Consider the following 17,908-nt stretch of genomic DNA (forward strand, 5'->3'; position numbering starts at 1 on the left):
GACAAAGCCCCAGCAATGTTTGATCCATCTTCAATGTGACAGGCCTTTATTTTTCTGAAGATGGCCGTGCAGGGTGAAGAACATTTTCATAGCTCCCTCCTGCAAGCCGTATCTTCATTTCCCATCACCAGGGAAATCCTGTAAAATGCACATCACTTCCAAGTATTCGAGGTGCTATCAAGAGCCTTGTCCTTCATTAATTTGCCTAATTCTCCCTAGTGTTATGGCTTGTAATAATAATAATAATAATAATAATAATAATATCTTTATTGTCATTGCCCCCTCTCGGGGCAGAGATTTTGTGGGGTGGGGGCTGTGTGGCCTTCCCGTTGTTGTTGGGCTCCAACTCCCATGAGCCCTGGGCTGGATGGCCTGTGAGCAGGTATGATGGAGGTTGTATGGCAGTAACACCTGGAGGGCCACAGGTTCTCCCCAGCACCACCACTGCCCTATTGATTATAATGGTTTAAATTGACACCGAAATGGGAATGCTTATGTGTAATGGTGAAAGGGTTTAATGCTGGAAAATTCCACTGCCGTACTCTAAGGCAGTGTTTCCCAACCGGTGTTCCGCGGCACACTGGTGTGCCGCGAGACGTTGCCTGCTGTGCCGTGGGAGGGAGGCGGGCGAGTCGGGCGGCAAGAGGCTAGGAAGCAAATGGATTGAGAAGTCTGCCATGTTCAGATTCGGGTCTTGGCTGTTTCCGGCAAGTGCAGATTCGGGTCTCGGCTGTTTTCGGCAAGTGCAGATTCCGGACTCGGCTGTTTCCGCCGGCCCAACTCGCCGATCCCGCGCCGTACGTAAGAATTCTCGAGGAAAGGCGCAGGCGCATTCCTCGGAGAGAGCGGCCGTTGGCGTCCAAGATGGCGGCTGTGCTGGCTGAGGGGAGCGCGGGCGGCGCCGAGTCCGAGGCAGCGGCTGTTCCGCCCATGGCGGAGCTGGAGATGGTCCAGCAGGGAGCCGAAGCCCGGGTCTACCGGGGCCTCTTCCTAGGCCGGCCAACTGTGGCGAAGCACCGCTTCCCGAAACGTTACCGGCACCCGCTGTTGGAGGAGCGCCTGAGCCGCAGGTGGACGGCGCAGGAGGCCCGCTCGCTGCTTCGCTGCCGGCGGGCAGGTGGGCGCGCCTCGAGACTGGACTGCGCGGGGCAGGGGCGCGGGCTGGGATTCCATCTCCTTTAAATTGCATGGCCGGCCCACCTCTTTGCAAGGAGTGCGGTTGGGAATTGCAAGCAAAGCAGCCACGCAGCTCGATTCCAGTCGTTAGTGACCGAAACTAATTCCCCCCCCCCCCGCTATAGGTAAGGAAGCTGAAGACTGGTTATGGAAGGCGGTGGGCTAAGCCACAGGTGTTCTGGTTTGCGAACATTTTTCAGAAGCCAAACATGCTCCATTTTGCGTGCCATGCTTCTGTTTTGCGGTCTGTCTGCTTTTGCTGTTTATTTTGCATTTTTGTCTTTCTGACTTTTTTGTTTTGTTTTTGTGACTGATTGATTGACTGATTGTGTGACTGCAGTACATTGTTTATTGCTTTCATTTTATGGATCAATGGTCTTTATCGATAGTAAAATTCATGTTAAATTGCTGTTTTAGGGGTTGTTTTTAAATGTCTGGAATGGATTAATCCATTATGCATTACTTTCAGCCAAACAGGCCCAGGTTGCGCACTGAATAAAGTATTTTATAATTTTTCATATTTCTGTTTACTTACTATTTCATAATAAAGTAATTATAAAATACTATCTTTGTGTTTATTTGATTCCTATTAAAGAGAGTTACTTTATATATAGTCAATATAGGCACAGAGTTAATTTTTTAAACATTTTCTAATGGTGGCGTGCCTCGAGATTTTTTCCATGAAACAAGTGTGCCTTTGCCCAAAAAAGGTTGGGAAACACTGCTCTAAGGGACTCTGAGCCTTAACTGAGCTGATAATGGAATGTTGTTTTCTGCTAGCTAACATGTGAGTGTTTAACCTTAGATCACATGAGAGGCATTGAATTGAATTGCAACTTCGCCATCATGGAAGGGTGACGGCTGGAGTCCTTTGTTCCTGTGTTCTGTGAGAGTGAGGATGCAGATGAAGCTCTCCAAACAGCCCCAGGCAGGATGCAGGTTGTGGGGAGAGACAGACCTCTGTTTCTAGGTCTGTTGAAATTGTTTGACATTTTGTAAGATGCTGAGCCTATGCCTTGGACTGGCATGTGTCTTATGGAGTTGTTTGGATGTTTTTGTTTTGTTTTGAAGAAAGTTCTGCAAGCAAAGCTTTTGTTAAACTTACGGGCCTTGACAGTGCTTCATTTCCAAAGGAGCCCGTTTTTATGCATCCACTCGCTTCAAACTGCATAATATTAATATCTGCAATATGCGCACCCCACAAAGTCTGAAAACCACTACTTACTTCACTATCCACGTGTTCCAGAGCCACGTCTCGGGAAAGTAGCTCCTGACAGTCTCCTGCTGTCTTCCTGTTCTTGCAGCTTCTCGTGCAGGAATGCCTGGAGCTCCTAGCCGTCTACTCAGAGTTTGAACCTGTAGGTCAGCACCTTGAAGGAAGACAGAGCATAGATGATAGCCATTGTTATTCGGACTCATTGAACAGAAAGCCCTCTTGATTTCAGTAGGTACACTCTGAGTGGGACTGTTGGATATTGCCCTAAATTATGTACTTTATTTCCACAGTGGTGACCAGAGGAGAAATGACCACTGGGAGGAGAGCAGAGATAAGTAACACCACGGTGCATCTGTAACAGCAAAACCGAGACCTTCCTCTGCTCCAGCTGTAATTAAACATGTCTCTCCCATACAGCCACAGCAAGTCCTCTAATTCTCCAATGGTTTGACGTCACACTCCTACATTGTCTCTTGAGGCAAACAGATGCCAACTAATTTATTTATTTAATTTCATTTTGTTTTTCTTTGTACTCTCTATCTCTCTCTCTTTGTGTATGTGCGTGTGTGTCATAAATTGTGTTTCATACACATCTGTCTTGTGTGTGTGTGTGTGTGTGTGTGTGTGTGTGTGTTTACAATCTAACCCCCAACCTCCATAGAAGCACCCAATTTCTATTTGGCTCCATTTAACTTTTAAGCCATTTCACTTTTTAAAACAAAAGGTAGAATTCCGCAAATCACCATGTGTCCTCCAAGGCCTATACAGTGGTACCTCGGGTTAAGTACTTAATTCGTTCCGGAGGTCCATACTTAACCTGAAACTGTTCTTAACCTGAAGCACCACTTTAGCTAATGGGGCCTCCTGCTGCCGCCACGCTGCCAGAATCCGATTTCTGTTCTTATCCTGAAGCACTATTTCTGGCGTAGTGGAGTGTGTAACCTGAAGCGTATGTAACCCGAGGTACCACTGTAACCATGTTCTATTGCTGCTGAGTGACTAATTAATCTATGCCATTTAAATAGCATGATATTTTACCATAACGATAACGGTGGCAAATTCATAAGCGCCTATTAGAACAAAATACACTCTGAATCTAGCTTTGGGCAAATACTGGTACATTGGAACCTTGGTTCCTGAACGCCTCTGTTCTTGTATGTTTTGGTTCCTGAATGCTGAAAACCCAGAAGTAAATGCTTCCATTTTCAAATGTTTTTTGGAACTTGAACGTGCGACACGACTTCTGCGGAGTGCAAGAAGCTCTTGCAACCACTGGGAAGCCATGCCTCGGTTTTCGAACATTTTGCAAGCTGAATGGGCTTCCAGAATGGATTTCGTTCAGGAACCGAGGTTCCACTGTAAACTTTCTATTTACAGCATGCAAATGCCGGAAGGGATGAGGCAATTGAAACTCTTCCTGAAAACCCTTCTGCCAAGTATCTTAATATTTTTTTAAAAATATAGGGCTGTAGAACTAGGCACTCAGCAAAAGTTGTAGTCGTTGCCTCAAGGCCCTTAGGGACGTAGAGGGTAGCTGGATGTACATTTGCTGGTTTCCCACAAACAACCCTTCAGCCAATGTGAGAACAGGATGCTAGAGAAGATTTGCCATTGGCTCTTCCTAAGCTGTTATCGTTCCTCTTAAATTTGCAGAGCTCATAAATCTTGTGATTTTCAGGGCATTGTGAAGATGGAACGAAGGCTAGCTGGAGGAAATCCCACCCCTACTCCCACAATTGCCACCAACATTGCCACCAGGTTCTTACTGGCATATACTGGTATATCTTCTCTGCAAAGGTTAGGCTTCTGTATCGTGGTGCTGGTAAAAACTTTCAAGCCAAAGTCCTGCAAAATGAGAAAATGAGCCAGTATGAACCCTTCTCTAGAGCGTTATGCCTTCCCAAACAGCATATATGTCTCTGTTCCCGAATACCTGACCAGGAGAGTCTCTACCTAGTCTGGATTAACTCTTCAGGAGCTGAACATCCTCCCACTGCCGAGTGGTCTGGAAGGATATTGGGATAGAGAAACATTTTTCTCCCTCTCTCATAGAATCAAAGAATTGCAGAGTTGTAAGGCTGTGTGGTTTGAATCCCTGCGACGGGGTGAGCTCCTGTTGCTCGGTCCCTGCTCCTGCCAGCCTAGCAGTTCGAAAGCACGTCAAAGTGCCAGTAGATAAATAGGTTCCGCTCCGGCAGGAAGGTAAACGGCGTTTCCGTGCGCTGCTCTGGTTTGCCAGAAGCGGCTTAGTCATGCTGGCCACATGACCTGGAAGCTGTCTGCGGACAAACGCCGGCTCCCTTGGCCTAAAGAGCGAGATGAGCACTGCAACCCTAGTTGTCCATGACTGGACCTAATGGTCAGGGGTCCCTTTACCTTTACCTAAGGGAACCCAAGGATAATCAAGTGGCCATCCAACCGCCTGCAACACAGGAATCTCAGCTAATGCATCCAGGACAGGTGGCCATCCAAACTTTGCTTAAAAACCTCCAAGGAAGAAGAGTCCACCACCTCTCATGGGAGTCCGTTCCACTGCCAAACAGTCTTACTGTCAGAAAGTTCTTCCTAATGATTAGTGGGAATCTCCTTTCTTGTAACTTGAAGCCATTGGTCCAGTCCCTACGCTCCAGAGCAGGAGAAAACAAGCTTGTTCCCTCTTTCATGTGACAGCCCTTGAAATATTTGAAGGGCTCCACAGCCTCTTTTCCAGGCTAAACATGCCCAGCTCCTTCAACCGTTCCTCATAAGGCTTGGTTTCCAGACCCTTGAAATATATTTTAAAAATAAAATAAAAAAATAGTCCAGTAGCACCTTAGAGACCAACTAAGTTTGTTCTTGGTATAAGCTTTCATGTGCATGCACACTTCTTCAGATACACTGAAACAGAAGTCACCAGACCCTTATATATAGTGGGAGGGTGGGGAGGGGGTTTTCTCAGGAGGGTAGTAGAAGATGGGTGACTGACTCAATGGGTATGGTAAACCTGGTGTGTGTGTGTGTGTGTGTGTGTGTGTGTGTGTGTGTGTGTATTTCGACTGCTTTAGACCAACATGGCTACCTACCTGTTTCTAGACCCTTGATCATCTTGGTTGCCCTCCTCTGTACATGTTCCAGCTTGTTGACATCTTCTTAAATTGTGGTGCCCAGAACTGGACACAGTACTCTCATGACATTAGAACTCATGGGCATCCAGTGAAACTGAATGTTGAAGGATTCAGGGCGGATTCAAAAAGCAGTTATTCACATGGTGCCTAGTTCAACTGTAAGGATGCAGGTGGCGCTGTGGTCTAAACCACAGAGCCTCTTGGGCTTGCCGATCAGAAGGTCGGCGGTTTGAATCCCCGCGATGGGGTGAGCTCCCGTTGCTGTGTCCCAGCTCCTGCCCACCTAGCAGTTCGAAAGCACGCCAGTGCAAGCAGATAGATAGGTACCAGTCCGGTAGGAAGGAAAACGGCATTTCCATGTGCTCTGGCCTCCATCTCATTGTGCCAGAAGTGGTTTAGTCCTGCTGGCCACATGACCTGGAAAGCTTTCTGTGGACAAACGCCGTCTCCCTCGGCCTGAAAGCGAGATGAGCGCCGCAACCCCATAATCACCTTTGACTGGACTTAACCATCCAGGGGTCCTTTACCTTTACCTTTTATCTAGTTCAACACTGAAACTCGCTTCCACTGGAGGGAGTGATGGCCACGAATGTGGATGGCTCAGAGGATCAGACAAATTAGGGGGGAAGGCTGAAATATACTCAGAGTCGCAAAGTGATTTCATGCTCTTTATTCAGCTCATAGTGGTGAGGAGGAATGAATGAAAGTCCCCTCAAAGTATCTGCTTTATATACATTATTTACACAATGGGCTGCACATGATTGGTTAATTCTGGAATCCTACTGTAAGCCAATCAGGTTGTGGATTCACTTATATCTGGAGCATGATTGGGTGGTTCCTGCCAACCAATCATACTGCAGCATTGTTCTTGGACCAATCAGACTGCTGCATTCTGAATCCTATTGTTCTAGGACCAATCAGACTGCTGCAATTTGGATCCTATTGTTCTAGGACCAATCAGACTGCTGCAGTTTGGATCCTATTCAACTCAATACATAACAAAGGCTATCAGTGGCTACGAGCCATGATGGTGATGGTTTGCCTCCCCAGTTGGAGGCAGTGATGCTTCTGAATACCAGTCGCTGAAAACCACAGGAGGGGGGAAAGGGCTCTTGCGCTCGGATCCTGTTTGCAGGCTTCCCACAGGCATTTGGTTGAGCAATGTGAGAACACTGGACTAAACGCATTGGCCTGACCCAGCAGGCTCTTCTTAAGGTTACATAATCTCTCTGCAGAGGACAATAGCTTTTGGTGGAAAACGAACTGCAGGGGAATGGAAACATTGCTGCGTGCGACGTATGCGGGGTGGAATGCAACACCGTGCTTCCTTACAGCCCTAGATTTTGGGTGGCTGAGCTGCCACTGTCACGCGGTGGGTCCCTACAATGTGCCCTCCTCTTCCTGGCAGACATTTCACTTCCCGACAAATCACAGAATCATAGAATTGCAGAGTTGGAGTGGACCGCAAGGACCACCTAGACCAAACTCCTGCAATGAAGGACTCTCTCGCCCACATGGGGCTCAAACCCATGACCCTGAGATTAAGGGTCTCATGCCAATGCAGCGGGTCCTTTGGCACTCACCTTGAGAATGTCATAGGCATCACCTTCACTCCGCTGAAAAGATTCATATCTGTAGCTGATGCCTCCCACAACAATATTATCCCTAACCGTGCAGCGACCAAGGTACGGTTCAAGCAGGTTGTGGTGCCTGTAGACGTAACCTCGGAGGTCCTTCACAGGGAGCAGATTATAAACCTGACCACAAAAGTAGCCACAATTAGGCATGTCCTAAAATGCCCCTGCTATTTTTTTTATTTTTTCTATATATTTTTACAAAGTAATAATCATAAATAAGTAAGAATAGAAATGTGCACCTCGCCACGGAGACCATTCCATTGTTACTATCCAACCACCCACAATTTCAACACCTCTTGCGGTGGTTTGACCCCTTTCCGTTTTAACAGTACAAATTCTACAAACGCCTTCCATATCTCCTCTAAATCACCTCTCCTCTAAAATGTCCCGGCGTGGCCACTGCAGAACAGCTCTGACCACCAGAAAGTTATTCCCAGTATTTAGTTGGAATCTCTTTCCTTGTAATTTGAAGCCACTGACTCGGGTCCCACCCTCTGGCACAGCAGAAAACAAGCTTGCCCTGTCTTCAGCCTTGAAGGTAGCCATCAGATCACCTCTCAGCCTTCTCTTTCCCCAGGCTAAACATACTCAACTGTTCCTCACGAGACTTGGTTTCCAGGACACAGTTTGGACAGAAAGGAATGGGTCCATTCAACACTTGCCAAACCGTTTCAAAAGTGGATACAGACGTTCTATGCATCCCCGGTCCTCAGTTTATCAGTCCGGCATATAACTGGAATGAAACTCAGTTTTTTAAAATTGTTGTATGCACCCCAGTCTCTGAAAAACGAGAGACTCCAGAGGTTCTAGTGGTTATCCAGAGTCTGGCTTCCTTGAGAAAGGAAGTGTTTTGGAGATATATGGCCTTGCCCCTGCGATTGAGGGAGCCAGGGCCATACAACGTCAGTGTTAAGATAGTCCGTTCCACCTTAAGAGGAACAGGCTGTTGTGTGTCACATGTCTGTTTACTTTCCAGCACAGCTTGCTGGGAACTTCCGTTTGTGTATAGCTTTTGCTTATGCTGTTTGCTTGGACACGAAGGGGAGCAGACATGTTTTTCCTTTTGTCCTGATGCTGAATAAAATGCCTGTAAATATGTTTTACACAGCCTCTAATCTGCCCTTCTGTTGCGAAGAGTTCTTATCTCTGCTGAGTTGCGTGCCCAGCTTCTGAAGCTTCTGAAGCTCTGGGTCGCAGATTCATGCTGCACCAAGGACCGGAGATCGCCCGGCTGCCGGCCAGGGGGCTGGAGCCAGCTGGGGGCCTGCCAATTGCCCCCGTTCCCTTGGATGCATCCCAACAGTCAGCACACCGGACATACATGCCACACGGATCATGTACATGGCATCAGCACACCCCATGGCACGGAAGCGCAAAAGTGGCTCTAGGACTGTCACCCTTGAAGACAGCTTCAAAAGCAGATTTGACTCACAGTCTTAGGGGACATCTCAGCTTCGGGCTTCAAGAGAAAGACACTCTTATCGACAGCATGGACAGCACAAAGGGAGCCTTTGGAGGCAGCAAGATGGAGGTGAGTTTTGCTGGTAGGGAGGCCTTCAGCATCAGAGAACCGCAGATTCACCTGGAGGCATAAAGGGCATTTGAAAAAATTGTGAAAGCAGGTTATTTATTGGGACGGAGTGATTTTTGAAGCTGTTGTTAAAGTTGCAAAACAACAAAGCACAGGACGGAGCAATGGATAATTTCTGAAACAACAAGGGGGTATCAACCAAGGCATGGTGGAGAACAGCAACAACTGGGAAAAGGCAGACATAACATTTTACAAGGACAGGAAGAAACACCACAAAATAATTGTCACACACAGGAAGAAAAGGGATATAGTTGGGGTGCCTCACTTGTAGATTTATAAATCATTTAATGTGTCACCACAAATGGAAGTTATTAATATTGCAGTTGATGGATAAGGGATTATTATTTTGACTGGAATGTAATTGAAATTAATAAGATTTTGGAACGCAGAAGTAAAGAAAATCATCAAACCATCAAATCTTGCATGCAGGGGGCCACCTAAATTATATAATTTGGTATATGAATGATTGGCTGGGGAAACCCAGCCAGATGGGCAGGGTACAAATAATAAACTACTTCTTCTTCTTCTTCTTCTTCTTCTTCTTCTTCTTCTTCTTATTATTATTATTATTATTATTATTATTATTATTATTATTACTTTTAGTAATTGTATTGCAATTTGGTATTGTTGCGTGGCTATTCCCTCCCCCCCCCCACAGGTGGAATAAATAAAGACACTGGACACAAAGATTTAGGTTAATGGGCGAAAATGGCCACAACTTTATTGATTACAGGTAAGAAGGGTATTGGCTTTAGGCATTGGCCCCTAACCGACTATCCGGTCTAACCGGGAAGGGTTAAACACCAACAGGGGGAGCCACCCGAGATGCATATCCCTAGGCGCTCCCTGAGGGGTTACCGCTCGGGGGCGCGCTTTAGGCCCTAGCCTCCGTAGGTTTCGGACGAGGCGTTGCCCCTCGGAGTCCTTTAAGGAACTACCCTTCAAGCATTGGGGGAGGTGATGGCGTTCCTCCCCCCCAACCTCATTTGCATGACAATACCCCGGCCAATGCCTACCGCCAAAACCGAGGGAGTTGTGACGATTTGCTACGAGGTAAGCGAAAAAACCAAGTGGCTCCGAAAACCAGCCAATTAGCCAAATGGAAAAACTCCTACCAGGCCCCTTGCGGCGACCAGCCGAAGCCCATAGCAAGGTCAATGGCAAAACCTAAAGGGCGGGTGGGTGGGAAACCGCGTCAGCTGCAAGGGAGAAAAGGGGCGAGCCAAGGGCTGCCCCGACCTTAAGTGGCCTCTGGAAGGCCCGCCCCTGCCGCCAGCCGATTGGCTGGTGCTGCAGGGGATGCAAATTAAGGGAATCCCTGCTTCCCGCGAGGCTGGCGCCAGCCTCGCGGGAGTGAGTGTGGGCGGGGTCGTGAGCCCGCAACCCCCCCTCCTCCTGAAGTTCGGTAGTGGCATTATAATGAGGCTATTATTGGATTGTAATTGAAAAATTAATAAAAATTATTATAGAAAGGGCATTTGAAGAGTTCATTCTATTACATGACAGCAGAGAGATAATCCCTTCTGGGATTTGTTTTCTCAGCTTGGGTTGCCCTCCTCAGCTGCCAACAAGTTAATATTCTGCTGGTCCAGCTGGAAAAAATGGTGCTCTATGGACTACCAAGTGAGAACTTTGGCAAAGGTTTATGCCAGAGAGGGAAGAGAGAGCCTCATGGCCATGTCTGCCCTGGGCCTCAGAGAGTCCCCACAACCTTACCTTGTTTGTGAAGCAGTTCTCCACGGTGAAATCTGCTGAATGGGCCAGTAGTTCTCTACTGGGGAAAATCGTGTAGAGAAGCAAACGGGCCAATGGAGCAGTGTCCATGTCAACAGAGAGGTCCAGAGAAAACACCCCTTTGGCTGGTAGATAATGAAATGTTAGTGTAAGTCTAAAAATAGACTTGAAATGATCCTTGCATAGTTTTGCCCCTAACAACAAATCTGCCCCTAGCAACAAGCTTTCTGCTAGCAACAGGTCTACCCCAGCAACAGGGTTTCCTTCGCAACAGACTTCTTTATTAGACAGGCTCTGAAGGAGGAGGTGTGGTTGCTATTCTGCTCAGATGGCTGCAGAGCAGGGAGGAGGAATGATTCTCTGTACAATGGTACCTCGGGTTAAGTACTTAATTCATTCTGGAGGTCCGTATTTAACCTGAAACTGTTCTTAACCTGAAGACCACTTTAGCTAATGGGGCCTCCTGCTGCTGCTGCGCCGCCGGAGCACGATTTCTGTTCTCATCCTGAAGCAAAATTCTTAACCTGAAGCACTATTTCTGGGTTAGCGGAGTCTATAACCTGAAAAATATGTAACCTGAAGCGTATGTGACCCGAGGTACCACTGTACATAGTTTTACTTTATTTTCCTTAGGCCAGCAGTTGTATAAGTTGTAATGTTAACTCTTCCATCAATACTTAAAGCAGAACTGGAACGTGTTTATTTCCACAGGTGAGCTGAACTGAGGAAGTATATTTCTGAGTGACACTGCTGACTGAAAAGGGAACCCCAAATGATTGGCATAGTGCACTGACACAAAATTCCCAAGGAGGAAGAGAGGGAGGAAGAGAACGATTACAATTCATGAGTGTCAAATTATATTGTCTATGAGTATAAAATTGAGGAAACTCTGAAACATGTCATGCAAGAACCGCAAGGCCACATGGAAGCATATGTGGTGGCACTGTACTAAGGTGTGGGTTTACATCATGGGTAGGCAAACTAAGGCCCAGGGGTCGGATCCGGCCCAATCACCTTCTAAATCTGGCCCGTGGATGGTCCAGGAATCAGCGTGCTTTTACATGAGTAGAATGTGTCCTTTTATTTAAATTGCATCTCTGGGTTATTTGTGGGGCATAGGAATTTGTTCATTATTTTCCCCAAAAATATAGTCCGGCCCCCCACAAGATCTGAGGGACAGTGGACCGGCCCCCTGCTGAAAAATTTTGCTGACCCCTGGTTTACGTTATCACCTGGGTTTATAAAAAGTTGGAAAGGTCACCAAGAATGAAGGGAGGAAATGGGAATGGAGTGCCACTTACCGGTACCTTCTCTGTGCTCCACAGGCAGAACATGGGTCCCTGATCGCACAATGACCCCCTTAGCCATCACCTGCATGGAAGGCGGAAAACGCCTGATAAAAGCACAAGAACACAACAGCCTGCTAGGTCAGGCCAATGGTCCATTTAGTTCAGCATCCTACTCTCACTGTGGCCACCCAGTTGCCTATAAGCTGGATGAGGATGGAGGAGGCAAAATATATGGTTACACTGATATGCCAGCCGTTCTTACACACAGGGAGTGTTCTGGCTTCCAGAAACAATCTCTCTCCTGGTAGTACAACATGAATTGCCATTACGCTTGAGCCTATCTTTGTAATAATAATAATAATAATAATAATAATAATAATAATAATAATAATAATAATAATAATAATAATTGCAATTAGAAATCAAACATAGTTTGGCAGCTGAAAATGGATTTGAATGAGCACTATTCAAAGTCCTTTCCTTGAAAAAAACAAGAACCAGTCAGTTCACAAAGGCCTGTTAGAATAAAACAGCTGGCAGACGGACGACAAGGGAGCCAGTCTAACTTCTCTATGAAGGGAGTAATAATAATAATAATAATTGTCAGGTGCGGGTGGTGGTTGCTCATGAGTAACCAGGCAGGACTCTGACCTGTCTTTTACAGGTTTTATTGTGCAAACTATTTACAGTGCAGAACCACAAAGTTCATGTCCGTCTTAGTCACTTGCAGAATCCGGGAGTGGCCCCTTCCGGCTTTCCCCCCAGCATAAGAACTTCGGCACCCCAAGCCTCAGGAGTTTCGGAAGTTCTCTGTATCCCTGTGGCCTCCCGGCTTCCCTCCCCTGTTCCGATGGCAGTCTCCTGATAGTAATAATAATAATAATATTCATACCCTGCCCAACTGGCTGGGTTTTCCCAGCCACTCTGGGTGACTTCCAACAGAATATTAAAAATACGATAAAACATCAGACATTAAAAACTTCCCTAAATAGGGTTCCAAACGTTGGGAGCAGCCACTGATAAGGCCCACCCCCCAAGTCCCTACCAAAGAAAGGCCACTCTGTCCAGGCTTACCAAATAGTAAAAGGCCATCTCCTGCTCTTTTACGACAGCTGAATTCAGAATATAATGGACCCGGAGCGTCTGAGTCTGACCACAGCTTAAGGTCCCAGGAACACGCTCAATGTGGAGGTAGCTTTGGCTTGGTGAGTAAAAACGCCACGCTGAATGAGATGCGCCCTGGTGTTGGGGACTGATGCAGCCTTGTTCACACGCAGAGTTCGATTTGTAAGTTGCCTGGCAAACAGAAAGAAAGAGGAAAATGGCGGGTGCTCAGGGACTGGAGAAAATAAATCCTTGTTGTCCCTGTATTAGGGAATCATTGGTGCCTTGGGGACTAGAGATCAACTTTGTGATATTACACCAGTTCGAGACTCATCTCAGACCTATTTGCATGCCCAGAAACCAACACACACCTTTAGGAGAAAATAAGAGTCAGACGTATCAACCCAACAGCCATTTCTGCCATCACATACACAGTCCCAGCCCTTGGGGGGCGGGGGTATTTTTCTAGTCCCAATACATTTCCTGGAGGCGTATTCAGGATTCAGAAATGGAAAGAGCAAGAATGAAATTAACGGGAAATGACAAACCCAGAAAAGGTGATGAAGGAGAAAGAGAAAAGAAAAAAGTAGGCGCCACAGGAAACTGAATCTCAAAGCATTTTTTAAAATTTCAACCGATCCAATTGATATTGGAGAGGTTGGGTGGCCATCTGTCATGGATGCTTTAGCTGAGATTCCTGAACTGCAGGGGTTGGACTAGATGACCCCTGGGTCCCTTCCAACTTTAAGACTCTTACGATTCTATGATATTCCCGTGTTTTGTGCTTGCGAAGAATAAATCTGCCTTATTTAGTTCTCAATCCCCTTGAACGCTCACCTGGATCCTGAGTTCAGGAGCTGTGAAGTTATCAGTGTCTATGGAAAAACGGGCTCGTCCCTGGTCATCAGTTACGTAGTTGGTGCTGGTTCCAGTTAGATGTACCCTAATCTGAATTGTTTCATTGGCAATTGGCACTTTGGCAGCATCCAAAAGCTTCACCTAGCAGGGCAAAAACAATACATATAGCAGTTTGGTCTGATGATGATGATGATGATTACAGTGGTACCTCTGGTTGCAAACAGGATCCATTCCAGAGCCCCGTTCGCAACATGAGCAGAACGCAACCCGCGTCTGCGCATGCATGGGTCGCGATTCACCACTTCTACGCATGCGTGTGATGTCATTTTGCGCGTCTGCGCATGTGCGAGAGGCGAAACCCAGAAGTAACCCTTTCCAGTACTTCTGGGTCGCCGCGGGACATAACCTGAAAAGACAACCTGAACTGACATAACCTGAACCGAATGTAAGAAGAGGTAATGTAAAGGTAAAGGGACCCCTGACCATTAGGTCCATTCGTGACTGACTCTGGGACTGCGGCGTTCGTCTTGCTTTATTGGCCGAGGGAGCCAGTGTACAGCTTCCGGGTCATGTGGCCAGCATGACTAAGCCGCTTCTGGCGAACCAGAGCAGCGCACAGAAATGCCATTTACCTTCCCGCCGGAGTGGTACCTATTTATCTACTTGAACTTAACATGCTTTCGAACTGCTAGGTGGGCAGGAGCAGGGACTGAGCAACGGGAGCTCACCCTGTCACGGGGATTTGAACCGCCAACCTTCTGATTGGCAAGTCCTAGGCTCTGTGGTTTAACACCAAATATGAATTACAATAAAACTTAACAGAAAAAAATACAACAACAAACAGTTAATTAAAATACGGCTTAAAATAGAGCTTAAAATGCAGCCTCATTTTAGCATTAGCCCATATGAATTGGGAGGGAGATAAGTGGTGGAGCTAGCTGTTCCGGTGCCCAGAGTGGTGTGCACCTGGGGGCGGGGCTAGCCGCCCACGGGGGTGAGGTGAACGTCCCGGGGAGTGCGTGTCCCAGGGGTGTGCCGCCCACGCTGAGACCACAGGGGGGTGGCACAGTGATGTCACACTCCCCCTCGGGAATGACACCCGGGGGGCCACACCCACCTTGCTCTGCCTCTGAGGGAGATGGCTGGCTGTAGGGGGAGTTCTATAAGTTCAGGTGGGTGAGGATGGAGATGAAGGTTGAGGACACACAAATTGCATCAGGATTCCTCAGAGGTCAGGATGGGAGATGAGGGGTGGGGGGTGAATTGCTAACCACCCTGGCCCATCCATTCTCCTGTTCCAGTGCATACGGGGAACATTTGTCTTTAAAACAAACATTCAGCTGTGGGGTCGTGCGCAGTGGGGATCTCTCAGCCTGCCTTACCTGCCCAGTAAAGGGGATCCCAGGCTTGTAGTAAGAGTCCACATTCTCAAAGGTGATTGTGCTGAGAGTCGTAATGATCATGGTGGAAGCCGTGCCTGTCAATTCCACCCCTGCCAAATAGCCAAAGAGAGGTAGGTACATATAAGCACACATGGTGGGACTGCTCAGAGGTGGCTGAATTGTGGAATAAGGCATTTGCTGAGATCTCTTTGGTAAACAAACAAACAAACTGCTACTCTATCTTTCCACCTGGCAATTTTGAACCTATATGGAAACAGAATGGGATTTGAAAAGTAAATAACTTATTTCTCATCTCTTAAGAGCAGCTCAGGGCTGTGTTGCCAAATCCTAGAATATCCTTAATCTTAATATTTGGGATTTCTGGTATTTAAGGGTTTCACAAATTTCCCGTCTTGAAAAAGTACCCAAAGTGCAGAGCTTGAATGAATAATTTCTTTCCGAATTTCTTTTCAACGTGTGGCATGATTTTCTTATGCAAATATTCTTATACAAATATTGAGGCACATGGTCACTGCCGTTTGCATATGCAAATGCCTGGTCTATACGGAACCTTTATTCTCAATAAAGATGGAACTCACAGGTGGAGAATACTTTTATTTTTATAAATCTTTATTATTGTAAAGGGTATCCGTATAGGAGATAAAACTTTGTTATCCTTTTCGGAGATGCGCTGTATCTTTGCACTTTCACCCTTCTAGGCTGTGACACTTCATGGTTTGCATTACCTGTTGGGATTTTGGCTACATGCCATTCTGTGTCCCTTCCTAGGGAGGTGTATCAGTCTCCTTCATTAGTAACTTATAGTCAGTGCTTTTTTTCTTTAAAAAAATGTTTCGGGGTACTTTCATTTTGGCTGCTCCCCCTCGCCCCCTTCCTGCCCCCAACCCCTGGATGAGGGACTCGAGGCGGCAGCGGTGGCGCTGAGAGGACGGGAAGGCTCCCAGCAATGCCAGGGTTGCTTGAGCAAGGAGGGGCAAGCATTCGCCGGCTGGCACTAGCCCGGCAAGAGGAGGAAGAGGAGGAGGAGCAGTAGCGTCGCCTCCACCGCTGTGGTGCTCACGTGGGGTTGCTATGAGGAATTATGAAAAAATGAAGTAAGCCATTGTGTCAGCCATTGTATTGACTGGGTTTGAGTCATTTGACATGATTTCTGATCAATCCAAGCCTCTACATCTCTGCCCCATTTTCTCTATGCCTGACAGTCACGTACACAGACTGGTTGCTTCACCAGGCATCCTGAGTACATAAAGATAGGAGGTAGCTTTGATGTTTGTTGTTGTTTAGTCGTTTAGTCGTGTCCGACTCTTCGTGACCCCCTGGACCAGAGCACGCCAGGCACTCCTGTCTTCCACTGCCTCCCGCAGTTTGGTCAAACTCATGCTGGTAGCTTCGAGAACACTATCCAACCACCTCATCCTCTGTCGTCCCCTTCTCCTTGTTTCCTCTATCTTTCCCAACATCAGGGTCTTTTGCAGGGAGTCTTCTCTTCTCATGAAGTGGCCAAAGTATTGGAGCCCCAGCTTCAGGATCTGTCCTTCCAGTGAGCACTCAGGGCTGATTTCCTTCAGAATGGAGAGGTTTGATCTTCTTGCAGACCATGGGACTCTCAAGAGTCTCCTCCAGCACCATAATTCAAAAGCATCAATTCTTTGGCAATCAGCCTTCTTTATGGTCCATCACTACTGGGAGAACCATAGCTTTTACTATACGGACCTTTGTTGGCAACGTGATGTCTCTACTTTTTAAGATGCTGTCTAGGGTTGTCATTGCTTTTCTCCCAAGAAGCAGGCGTCTTTTAATTTCGTGGCTGCTGTCACCAGCTCTGATGTAGCTTTCGTTAATCTTAGGGTCAGGAAACAGAGTTCACATGCAGGTGATAAAAATGCCTGTCTTTCCTGTTTTCTGCCTGTTTATGACCTCCAGGGTTTGCTAAAGGCATTCCTCCTTGGTTCCTGTTTTATTTAGCCTAAACATGTATGCATGCTCAAGTAGTTCTCTGTTGTTAAGAAGCTTCCTCTGATCTGTTTTTTATGATTTAGTATTTTTATTTTCTTATTGTTATTATAAATTTTATTAGTATTTTCCACACAACAACACAAAACAATATCAAAAAATAACAATACACAAAACACAAAAACTGACATTCAAAAAGAAAAATTCCATATCTTACAAGTTAATAATATAAACACTAAAAAGAAAAACAAACATTGACTTCCACCAATCCCACAGCACCTCCTTTACCTCTCATTGTGTCTTCCTGTTTTCCTTTTCAGCTTCCTCTGATCTGACTTTGTTCCCACGTGGCGATTTTTTGAAATGCTCAGAGGAAAGCTGATTGGTTCTTACAAATGCTGTGTTAAAGTTCTTTTGTTAATAAAAACGGCCTGGGCCAGGGAGTGGCTATTGCACTTGCTCCCAGAGTCTTGCTGTTCAAGTCTAGGATCTATTGCATTAATCAGGGTCCAGTCCTTCCTTTGCCTTCAGAACGCAACACACCACAGCCGCCCCAGACTCCCCTGCCTGGGCACCAGCAGGGAGAATGACAGAGCTCCAGTCCGAGCTACTACTGCTAAGACAGCTGGCATGTCTGTTGGTCCATCGGTCAGTCAGGGCAACACAAAATGTTTAGGGGTATGCGTCCCCCTGCATCCCCCCAGAAAAAAGCACTACTTATTAGAGACATTGCCAAACCAACCCTGTTTTTCCTAAGCATTTGATGGCTTAAAGACCTGCCCCTGAAATTGTTAGGTTTTCAGAGCGGGTGTGAAATATACTCTGAATCAAGACTGGATTTCA

At 46.7% G+C, this 17,908-nt stretch overlaps 1 protein-coding gene across 4 annotated transcripts in view; it reads right to left on the minus strand.

The window, feature by feature from the left end:
• LOC310701049 (alpha-2-macroglobulin-like) overlaps positions 1-17,908 on the minus strand; it is a 74,360-nt gene that overhangs the window by 34,906 nt on the left and 21,546 nt on the right. For all 4 annotated transcript variants that reach the window (XR_014522908.1, XM_083491115.1, XM_083491114.1 and 1 more), the window contains 9 exons: positions 15,092-15,201; positions 13,689-13,850; positions 12,822-13,043; positions 11,760-11,829; positions 10,441-10,583; positions 8,566-8,715; positions 7,080-7,253; positions 4,159-4,237; positions 2,402-2,546 (listed from right to left, as the gene is read on the minus strand). Coding sequence is in view for 3 of the 4 variants with exons in the window: in XM_083491115.1 (XP_083347241.1) it covers positions 2,402-2,546; positions 4,159-4,237; positions 7,080-7,253; positions 8,566-8,715; positions 10,441-10,583; positions 11,760-11,829; positions 12,822-13,043; positions 13,689-13,850; positions 15,092-15,201 (1,255 nt within the window). In the remaining variant the exon portion in view is untranslated. The remainder of the gene's footprint in view (positions 1-2,401; positions 2,547-4,158; positions 4,238-7,079; positions 7,254-8,565; positions 8,716-10,440; positions 10,584-11,759; positions 11,830-12,821; positions 13,044-13,688; positions 13,851-15,091; positions 15,202-17,908) is intronic.

Source organism: Podarcis liolepis (genome assembly GCF_965112155.1).
Source record: "Podarcis liolepis genome assembly, chromosome: 2".
Taxonomy (NCBI): Eukaryota; Metazoa; Chordata; class Lepidosauria; order Squamata; family Lacertidae; genus Podarcis; species Podarcis liolepis.